Source organism: Gadus morhua, chromosome 18 (genome assembly GCF_902167405.1).
Source record: "Gadus morhua chromosome 18, gadMor3.0, whole genome shotgun sequence".
NCBI classification, from domain to species: Eukaryota; Metazoa; Chordata; class Actinopteri; order Gadiformes; family Gadidae; genus Gadus; species Gadus morhua.
The window spans coordinates 18,265,185-18,276,270 of record NC_044065.1 but is presented as its reverse complement, the minus strand read 5'-3'; the positions used below and the strand labels follow the sequence as shown (position 1 = coordinate 18,276,270).

At 44.6% G+C, this 11,086-nt stretch overlaps 1 protein-coding gene across 1 annotated transcript in view; it reads right to left on the bottom strand.

Moving 5' to 3' along the window:
• Window positions 1-1,721: 1,721 nt before the first annotated feature.
• itgb3b (integrin beta 3b) overlaps window positions 1,722-11,086 on the bottom strand; it is a 28,191-nt gene continuing 18,826 nt past the window's right edge. The window contains exons 11-15 of the mRNA XM_030339289.1: window positions 9,527-9,749; window positions 8,423-8,523; window positions 8,120-8,239; window positions 5,039-5,205; window positions 1,722-2,900 (exon numbers count right to left, since the gene is read on the bottom strand). Of these exons, the coding sequence (XP_030195149.1) occupies window positions 2,832-2,900; window positions 5,039-5,205; window positions 8,120-8,239; window positions 8,423-8,523; window positions 9,527-9,749 (680 nt within the window). The 3' untranslated portion in view covers window positions 1,722-2,831. The remainder of the gene's footprint in view (window positions 2,901-5,038; window positions 5,206-8,119; window positions 8,240-8,422; window positions 8,524-9,526; window positions 9,750-11,086) is intronic.

Below are 11,086 nucleotides of genomic sequence, written 5' to 3'. Positions count from 1 at the left end.
TGGTTTGCATATTGATTCGCGGTATGAGTAATAACAAATCATGAATCCTATAGCGTTGAAATTTGATAGTTTCAGGCTAAACTCTGACGATATGGATCACGATATTTCTTTCCAAGAAAATAATTAACAGAGCTATCCTTAATATTGTTTATTTGGAAATATTTTATTTTGTAACGTACTCTGACGTACACACTGGGGAAAGAACCTGGAACTTGCAGTGTGTGTTTGGCCAGAAGAGGGAAGCAGTGAGTTACATAAAACTAAATCTGGAGAAGTTCCCCACACCGGCACAGGATAACGCGATGACATGATGAAATTTATTTTTTCTTGAATTTAATCTGATCTTCAGAATAACATTGAAGACCTGGTCCTGATCAAATCCTGTGGGTTTTGTTTTATGGACAATAAAAGGGTAGGCTAATTTCTCCAAAAACAACACGTGAAAAATGCATGATACACATCAACGAACCGTTGGAGTTCCAGTCGCTGAGCTGAGGCCTCGTGATTACTGGAGAGCATTCATCATTTTAACAGACTTCTACTTTTCAGTATGGGATGGGGGGTGTTGTCTCAAGGTGAACCGGCCAAACTCCAGCTGCAAATGAATCACAACCGACTGGCAGATTCAGTGTTTAAGTCTTTAATCGTGGGCTTTGAGATTTTATGGCATGTTTTCTTTTTCAGACAAAAAAAACAAAGAAAATATTTGGCGACCCCGGGGGTATGTTGTTTTCGTTCCTAAGGAATGCGTCATGCTCGCTAGTCTGAGTGAAACCATTAAAACGGTTAGATCTATTTTTGGTATTAATAAGTCAGCAGTCCACTATCCTCATATTGGGGATCACGACTCCTCGACATTCAAAGAAGAATCATGGGCCTTATTCCCCTTATTCAACTTTGGTCCATCCTGTTCTTTTTTTTTTTTTTTGCTTTTTCACACGGGCTATATAAAGGTGGACACCACAGGGAAAAAATATACTTTATTACTACTGTTGGGATTATAGTAGGGCTGTAACGATACGCGTATCAAACCGAAAATCGCGATACTCAAAGCCACGATCCTGTCTCGCGGTGTGAGAAGGCAGAAGCGCGATACGCCCTTTCTAACTCTGCGGTCAAATTGTCCGATTGAAATTTGCTAATAATTTGTCTAGATAATAGTCTGCTGACAGCGCCCCCTCCTATCGATGCCGTAAGTATGCGACTGCAATCCTCCGTGGCTACGGAGGATCGCATTTCTCCACAGCCGTCGAAGTGCTCATATGCGATATGAACGACATTTATCCAGAGGGGGCCTGTGTGATCCTGTCTCTAGTGTTTTGTGTGATTTGACTGGCAGTTTGTCTGCTTATAGGTCGGAATGAAGCGGCCACCGATTATTGACAGGATGGGTACTTTATTCTACTGGACTCGTTCGCTTCTTCACTAGACACACGCGCTACCGCTCGCTCTCCTCGCTCGTCCACTCACTCGCTGACGTCACTCACACACGCATACGCACATTGCCATTCTGGCGCACACAAGTATGCTACTCGTAACGCCTCGTTATTGCGACGTTAATGACCTTCAGGTTTTTCTCCATCTATTGAAAGTTAGGCTAAACATGTTGCATTCTATACGGCCTGATTATGTCATTATTTAAGCTACATAGCCTAATAAGTAGTGCTAATAAGGATATTTGACTAAACCAACCAAACAGTTGAAAAAAGCATCCTCCCACACGTTATTTCTTTATTCATTTAGCTATACTTTAATAGTATTCTTTCTGTTCAAATCTGTTCAGTGTTCCAAATTATTTGTTATTAAATGTTACATTAAGTTAATTGGTATATAAGTGTTGTTTAAATAAAATGCTTTTTAAATTTCAATAAATCGTGGGATGTATCGAACCGTGGGTCAAAAATCGTGATACAAACCGAATCGTGAGTTTGTGTATCGTTACAGCCCTAGATTATAGGCTACCAATCACATAAGGTAAACAAAGTAGTTGTCACATTGATAATGGTTGCACACGCCCACATTCCTGTCTCTCAAATAATTGTCGGTCATGTTGATTGTTTGTTGAATGGTGCATCGCTTTAAATGTTCCGAGCATAAGTAATATGGGACGGCATTATCTCCATTCCTTACAGAAAGGACGGTCCAGTGTAATCTAGGCTAAAGGAGATAGGAAAGGAAACATTGAAGCACGTTTCCTTTGTATCAGGCAAATGCTAAGGGGGTCTAGGTCTTATCATGGCTGCCACTCAGATACTTCTGGGTAATTTCAGTCAGTTAGGATCCTTCTCAACAAAATAAGACTTCAGATCGCAGCCCGTACCTTAACACATGATCGGAAACATACTATGTGGTTATTAATCACAGGGAATTTTTTGCTCTGACTCACACACAAACTTCTGCCCATCTGACATCAGCAAAAGGTTGAGTCTTCCAAGAGAGGAAGGGAGGCATCCAGATGTGGTCCTTCCTGTTGTGACAGACGGTTTCAACACTATGAGCAGTGATTAAAGTTGGGTCCTTCACTGAAACTCATCTGCATTTTTCTTCTTGTCGTAAAAGAAAACATTCTTCCAAGTCCATTTAACCATAAATTAAAACAAAAAAAACATAGTATAAACTGTGCTTGTGTCGTGACCTTACAGCAACGTGTCTTTGATGAAAAAGATTTCTACATATTTACATCACAAATCAAACACATTGATCAGCATCATCTGACAGTAGGACCCTGCACATGAAGTCGGAGGCGTTCCAGAATTGTCTTAAATGTTAGTTTTTTCCCTTCGTGTAGAAGCTCATAGGATCTTGCGTGGTTTGGTCGTAGTCTCAGGGGCTCAGCGGTTGCCTCTGTACGTGATGTTTGTGAAGGTTGAAGTGGCTCCTTTATACAGGGGGTTGTGGCCCTGTTGAGAGAAGGGGGGATTCATTCAACATTCAACGATGGTTGAATAAAAGAACAACACGAAACGCCACCGAAGAGGTAGGCGTAAAGATGAGGTTTGAAATGTTGCGACGATATTTGATACAACAATGTATATGACTATAGCGGCCACTTTCAACACGGCAAATCACAGTGAAGTCATGTACATGCCATGAAGGAGCAGGTAGGAGTTAATCAGTGTAAACAGACAGCTCATTAAGAAGCCGGTATAGGGGTCAGACAGTGGACACTGAAGGCCTGATTGGGGTTCCACCTTCACACAGCGCAACGACCACGCAGTCGCTCTGACGTACTCGTGAACCTTTATGTTTCTGCCTCGGGTTAACATGTCGCTATGCATGTCCGTGGTAAAGAGAGAGCAAAGAGTTGGTCTTTGTCTGTGCATGCTATTACTTTCCAATTGGTCTACTACTATATGTTTTATTATGGTATGGATTCTTGCGACTTGAAAGCTGAATACGACTCAAACAATGTGCAACAAAAGCAGAAGATAGGCTGCTAATTGGTCGTCGTTGTCCATTCTGGTTATTACATTTGAGGTCTATGATCAAATACAAAACGTCTCCACTTTTACCGATAACTAATAAAATAATGGTTACGGCTATGAAGGCAAAAGTTACAGGTTTTGCCATTGATTTTTTCCATACAAAGCGTATTACTGGAAATTATTTAGTAAGCGGACTAATCACAGCCCTTGCAGCTGCGTCTCCTCAATGCAAGGTTACATTTTTTGGTAGAAACGCGTCAGGCCCTTGTGTTGTACGCAAGGAGAGTCCACAAGGACGTAAGGGGTCCGTCACCCCCTTGCGTTGCATCAACGTGGAACCATAAAGAGCCCTTGAGGTAGGGGTTAGACAGTGAACACTGAGACAGGTCATTAGGAGCCGGTAGGGGTTAGACAGTGAACACAGAGACAGGTCATTAAGGAGCAGGTAGGGGTTAGACAGTACAAAGACGGATTATTAAGGCTCAGGTGGGGATCAATCCAATTTCTCAAGCAAGCAGTGGAACGTTTTGAATCCATCCAAGAAACATGCTTGAGGACTCAAATGTCTAATTTTTCCATCATTCTGCCGATGCCTCACTTCCACTGATGAATAAACAGTTGTAAATTGCTATGAAGTGATAATTTCACGATACATCATTTAGGAAATGCTAGCAAGCAATCAATATTGTAGTAGCTACAAAATGTGCTGCATGAGCAAGTTTCTGAAAATAACTGAACACACAAATGTATGTACGGATGTTTGTGTGTGTGTTTTGCGGCGTGTGTGTGTGTGTGTGTGTTGCGGTGTGTGTGTGTGTTGCGGTGTGTGTGTATGTGTGGCCAAGCTGTTGCCTATAACCAGCAGAAGCTAATTAGCGTCAGCTAATTCCAGACCGTACGCTTCCTCTGGGAACCACTACTGCCTTTTGTTCTGCTGGAAGCACCAGCATGCTGCTTACTAATCACAACCATCAGAGAGACAGAGCAAGAGGTGTGTGTGTGTGTGTGTGTCTGTGTGTGCGTGCGTGCGTGTGTGTGTGTGTGTGTGTTGGTAGTGCACATGTTTAAGCATGTGTCTTTGCACTTGTGGAAGAGAAGATCAAGATAATTGATCAACCTTTAAGAAAAACACACTCCCTTAATTTCCTCTACAGTCACTCTGTCACTGTCACACACTCATATATTCATATATACTATTGATGATTTAATGATCATCGTAGTATGAATAAATGATTTTTAGTTAAATAAAAATCGATGCATGTTGAACCAAAATACTCTCCCCAACACACACACACAAACATACTCCAACACACACACAAACACACACATGCCCCCATGACTACGAACACACATACCACCACACAAAAATGCACCAACGCACACACACACACACACACACGCATGCCCCAGAACACACACATATGCCCCTCCAACACACACAAACACACACACACACACACACACACACACACACACACACACACACACACACACACACAAACCTGCCCCAACACACACACACACACACACACACACACACACACACACACACACACACACACACACACACACACAAACACACGCACACACAGCCCCAACACACCCCCACTGACCGTGTCCCACTTGGCGTGCGCTCGCTCCTCCTCGAAGCGGGCGAACTCCCGCCGGTCGTGGATGGTGACCAGCAGCTTCCAGATGAGCAGCGCGGCCAGACCCAGGAACAGGATGGCCCCCGCCACCGACAGCAGCACCACTAGGATATCCGGGCCCTTGGGGCAGTCTGGGAGGAGCATGGTTTTATTTTCATTATTACAATCATTTTTCAGGATCATCAGATGAGATCCATTAACTCAGTTACAAGCGATCCTCAACAGGATTGAAGCAAAGGGACATTGTGTGACCTGCATTAATAACGTACGGGCAGGTTTGGTACAAACATGAAGAAAATAAGACAAACTACTACAATTACTTTTACTTACTTACTTACACGTGTTAGATCAAGGATGGATACAATTAAGCTTGAAAGGGTTATGTTTAGGTATTGGAAATGGTTAAGATATGATGAAGGATTTTGTGTGGTTCAGGCTTAAGTGAAGAATACAAGCCAATCTAGTGGTGTTGGTCTCACCATGTATGTCCCGTAAAACGCATGTCTATGTCGGCACTTTTACTCTTTAAAGTCCAGGATATGAGTACTTTATCCACCACTCAATGTGCTTCAGGCGATAAGGAGCGGGGTGGAAAATCCATGTTTGAAAAGTAAAAGTCCCTCCATGGTGTCAACAATAAGAGTTAATTGGCACAACCCACAGCGAAAGCTAAGCAGCAAAAACATGACAGGACTTTTACTTTGGGGATCCGGAATGTTCCACTTCTGCTGCGGAGAAGGGGGGCCGGGGGGCGGGGTCACTTTCACAATACCGTAGCGCTACAGACCACAAGCCCTCCCATCCCAACGCGAGGGAGCTGGGGCTGGGGGGGTGAGGGGCACAGGGAGCTTCCAGGGACGGGGGGGGTTGGAGGGTTTGTGGTGAGGCGCCCGGGTCACGGGGGGGGAGGTGGGGGGGTCACAGGGTTAAGGAAGAGCTTGCCGGTGTTGTGTGTCTGCTGGTGAACCAGAGAGGAAGAGGCCTGCTCCTGATCCCGGCCCACTGTGGCCCAGGCGCTGCTGGATGTTTGGTTCTGTCAGGATCAGCAGTAATCCACGTCCTCACGGTCCCAAACCACAGCGCCTCAGACCTCATCTGGTCCATCTGTGTTTACGCTGTGTGTGGTGTGTGTGTGGTGTGTGTATGTGTGCGTGGGGGGGATTTATGTGTGTGTGCGTGCGTACGTGTGTGCTTGCGTGCAGCATGTGGATTTATGTGTGTGTGCGTGTGTTGCATATTCAGCGTATGTGTGTCTGTGTGTGTGTGCTGTATATCCAGCAAGTGTGTGTGTGTGTGTATGTATATGTGTGTGTTTCCAGTGTCTATCCATCATAATAATTATCCATTAGATATTAGTCTTGGTGGCCGGGTGAACTTTTACAACCAACATCAAAGCAACGCTCCTCCGTTTCATCTCTCTCTCTGTTATTCTACACCTCCCTGACGGTCTCTCTCTCTGTTATTCTACACCTCCCTGACGGTCCCTCTCTCTGTTATTCTACACCTCCCTGACGGTCTCTCTCTCTGTCATTCTACACCTCCCTGACGGTCTCTCTCTCTGTCATTCTACACCTCCCTGACGGTCTCTCTCTCTGTCATTCTACACCTCCCTGACGGTCTCTCTCTCTGTCATTCTATACCTCCCTGACGGTCTCTCTCTCTGTCATTCTACACCTCCCTGACGGTCTCTCTCTAATCATTCTATACCTCCCTGACGGTCTCTCTCTCTGTCATTCTACACCTCCCTGACAGTCTCTCTCTCTCCATCTTTCTACACCTCCCTAACAGCCTCTCTCTAATCATTCTATACCTCCGACAGTCTCTCTCTCTCTCCATAATTCTATACCTCCCTGACAGTCTCTCTCTCTCCGTCATTCTACATCTCCCTGACAGTCTCTCTCTCTCCTCCTCTTCCCTGAGCATGTCTATGTAACACTGAAGGAGGGATTGCTGAAGTTGGTGAATGATGTCTGAGAGTAATAACATTCCTGTGGGTTGTGTTTTCTGTTTTTATCCATCATAAATTATTTAGAATTTCACCAGGCTTTGGTTTGGAGTTGTGTAGTTTAGGTATTCAACCCCAACCAATTCTGAGCAGTCATACATTGTTGTGATGCTAAGGTTGTGTTTTTCTGCGTTGCTGCCCTGTTGGCCAGGAATGAGACAAGAGAAGCCTGCAGGGAAATGTCAATTATGTTCTAGGAAAAGAGCAACAGAAAGAGGAGGTATTTTATCTTTATTTGCGTTGGTCAGGTAAGTATTGATATTCATATTTATTCCCCTTACCTATGGACCTCCTCTTCTGTCCTTACACTCTCCCCCTTTATCCTCTCCCTCTTCCCAACCCATCTCTCTTTCTGTCTCTCTATCCCTACCCACCTCCCTGTCTCTCCCTCCTTCTCCCTCTCCTTGTCAGTGTTTTGTGAAACGTCAGCGTGTTCCTTCCTTCCATCCGAGGGATGTGTGTGTGTGTGTGTGTGTGTGTGTGTGTGTGTGTGGGGGGGGGGGGGGGGGGGGGGGGGGGGGTGAGGGGGGTGGGGGCGTGGCCTGTGCTAATGACATCCTTGAACTTGGCGGGACGCCCCATCTTCAAGGCATGCATGGCTCTCCACCCCCGCTGTCCCGCTGTGTCTAAATCAAACACACGCACCCGTTAAACACGGGCCCCAAGGCCCCCGACCCGCCCTGGGGAGCCTGAACAACACACACTCCACAGCCCTCCGACCCTGAACGGCCTTCTCCTAACGCTATGGGACTCCATGTCCGCGACACGGAGCAGTGCTTGGTCACTGTATTTGTGTGTGGGCGTTCTCTGTATGTGTGTGTGTGTTCATTGCATTGTGTGTGCGTGTTCATTATCTGTATGTTCATTGGCTGTGTGTTTTCATTGATTGTGTGTGTGTGTGTGTGTGTGTGTGTGTGTGTGTGTGTGTGTGTGTGTGTGTGTGTGTGTGTGTGTGTGTGTGTGTGTGTGTGTGTGTTACAATAAACACACCTTCAATGAAAATGGGATTATCAAGGTTTTTAAATACACTATTTTCTTACCGGGCTCTCTGACCACAAACAAGATGGACTTCCCGCTGGCGTCCTCGTAGTACTGGAAGCGCACCACACAGTCGTTCTCGTCCTTGTAGGTACAGTTGACAGCGTTCGTATCTTGAAGCACTGGAGGATGATAGGAGGGGAATTAATTCGATTAAAATTTCATTGATCTGTTTTAAGAGAATTGTAATATGTCATTTACAGTAATTACAGAGGCTTTTTTTTAATAGTCCAGGTGGTTCCAGATGCTCTAGGCCTGCTGGGAGACGTTCCACACAGTGGTTCATGAATGTCAGGAGGACTCACCCAAGTCGTCCACTAGTTCAATCTCATCCCTGCAGATATGAGTGCAGGTGTTGTCCTCAAACAGCTTCCCTCTCTTGAAGTGTTTACACTCCACACACTCTCTGAAACATGACAGAATGAGAAGGGGAAACAGTGAATGTCATAAAACTCGGTATAGCCTAACTGATTCAAATCTGTTTACTTTGGAAATAGCACACTGGGGACATTTGTTTTGTAGGAAAATGCAAGTGGATGTTTGAATCAAAGTTCTTAATCGGAGGGGGAACTTAATGCGGTAATCCCAGCTATTGTTTAGAACCAGGATGTCTGTGGGGTGAATAAGGCCCATTAGGGAGTGACCTTGACCTTTTCAATGGTACAGTTATCAAAACGGATAGGTTCAACACTAAAGTACAGGAAAGTCCCGACAATACATTATGAAGCTGTCAACACATAATCCAGCAAAGTTACATTGGATACTAAATTATGTTGAAATAAAGCCAGCCCACAGACGGCAGATCAACACTTTTAACTAGTAAAACGTATTTGTAAAGTATTCGTGTTTCGAAATTAAGAAAGCTGTCTGATCTTAACAAATCTGTTTTCAGATTGGAAGTTCTTTGAGAGAGCAACGAGTCAAAGAAATAGAAATAGTTTGATCTGTAAACGTAGCGTCAAGCTGGCTCTGCAAAGGTGAGGGTCATAGCTAGGTGGGGCTTCATTGCCCAACTCCATAAGCAAACATGAGCAACACTGACGCTGAAAGCTCAGCATGTTTGGACCACTTAGTCCACATGTTAAACTGTGTATGTTCACTTAGTCCACATGTTACACTGTGTGTGTGTGTGTGTACTAAGTCTACATTTTAGTGTGTGTGTGTGTGTACTTAGTCCACATATTACACTGTTTGTGTGTACTTAGTCCACATGTTACACTGTGTGTGTGTGTGTGTGGGTGTACTAAGTCTACATTTTAGTGTGTGTGTGTGCGTGTACTTAGTCCACATGTTACACTGTGTGTGTGTGCTTAGTCCACATGTTACACTTTGTGTGTGTGTGTGTGTGTGTGTGTGTGTGTGTGTGTTTGTGCGTGCGTGTGTGTGTGTGTGTGTGGGGGGGGGGTTACTTCTTCATGGTGCAGGCATCGGGGCAGGTGGGACACTTGTCGCAGGTGGCCCCGTAGGCCCCGGGCTGGGTGCACTCACAGGCCCCGCACACACACTGGCCCCGCCCGCTGCACAGCAGACCCAGGCTGGACTCGCAGGTGTCCGTCCGCCGCGAGCAGTTGCAGTTCTCCCCCTGCCAGTCGGCGTCGCACACGCAGAAACCACAGTCACACGTACCATGACCTGGGGGGGGGGGGGAGAGAGGGGAGAGGAGGGGGAGAGGAGGAGGCGGAGGTGGGGGTGGGGGAGGAGAAGGGGTATGGTAGAGAATGAGAGGAGTGGATCAAGAAGAGAGGAGGAGGGAAAATGGAGAAGAGAGAGAGAGATAAGGAGAGGGAATGGATGAGAACGGGAGAGAAGCCACGGTGAGGCGATAAAGGAAGGGGGATGGGGATATATCAGTGTGGCAGGGACACGTGCGGCCGAAGCAGTACTCTCTTATATTAGAACATAGCTTAGTTTAGCTTGAAGGTCCTTTAAAGGTGTAGTGTGTAGTATCAAGTGGCATCTTGCAATAGTTTGTTAATATTCATTTGTTTATTCTCATTAGTTTATAATCCCATGAAATAAGGATTGTTGTTTGTGTTTTCATCACCTTAAAGGCACCCAGTGCAACTTTCGAGGCTTAAAAATAAACATTCAATTTCTAGTCTTTTTTACACGTAGTAAGTTTCAATAACTCCATACCATTACATACCGACATTCAAGCAGCAAAGATGAGACGTCGTTGTGTGGTGAGAACTGATAGAAAATCGATAACAACAGCAATGCCGCCATTTTCTTTATTTTTTGTAACCCAGTTCTCACCACACAGCGACGTCTCATCTTTGCTCCTTGAATGTCGATATGTAATGGTATGGAGTTATTGAAACTTACTACGTGTAAAAAAGACTAGAAATTGAATGTTTATTTTTCATTGAATGTTTACATAAAGTTGCACTGGGTGCCTTTAAAATGAGCTCTCCATGGTGGTTTATTGAACCACCATGATTCTACATTAGTCCAGAACGGAAAAAATGCCTCTGTAGGGAAAGAACTCGACTTATTAAATCATAATATTACTTGTAAGCTTTGACTTTTGAGTTTGACTGGCTGAATAACAAAACACTTATTGTAAATCTATCAAGGAACCTTGATAGCAACTTAATACTTGGCTACTCGATGCTGTCATAGACGATGAAACTATTTTCATCGTAATTAGAAGTGTGTGTTCTTGTGGTTCTGTGGTCCTGGTCTGTTTTATGACTTCACCTAACAAGTTAGCTTCTAAAAGTTTCCTAACCATTGTTATGAAAGTTATTCTATTGAAACGTGGCAGGGTGGAAAAAATCGGTCCACATATAACTTTTTCCCCAATTCTTCTTTTAGTCATAATAAACCCATTACCAAATCCAGTATAAGGCTACTGCAAGTTTGAATTATAGTCTAGCAATGAATCTTGACCTTTTGACCATATTCATATCATCACTGGCCATCCCACAACTACATATCCATTTACAAATAGTAATTCCATCATATCC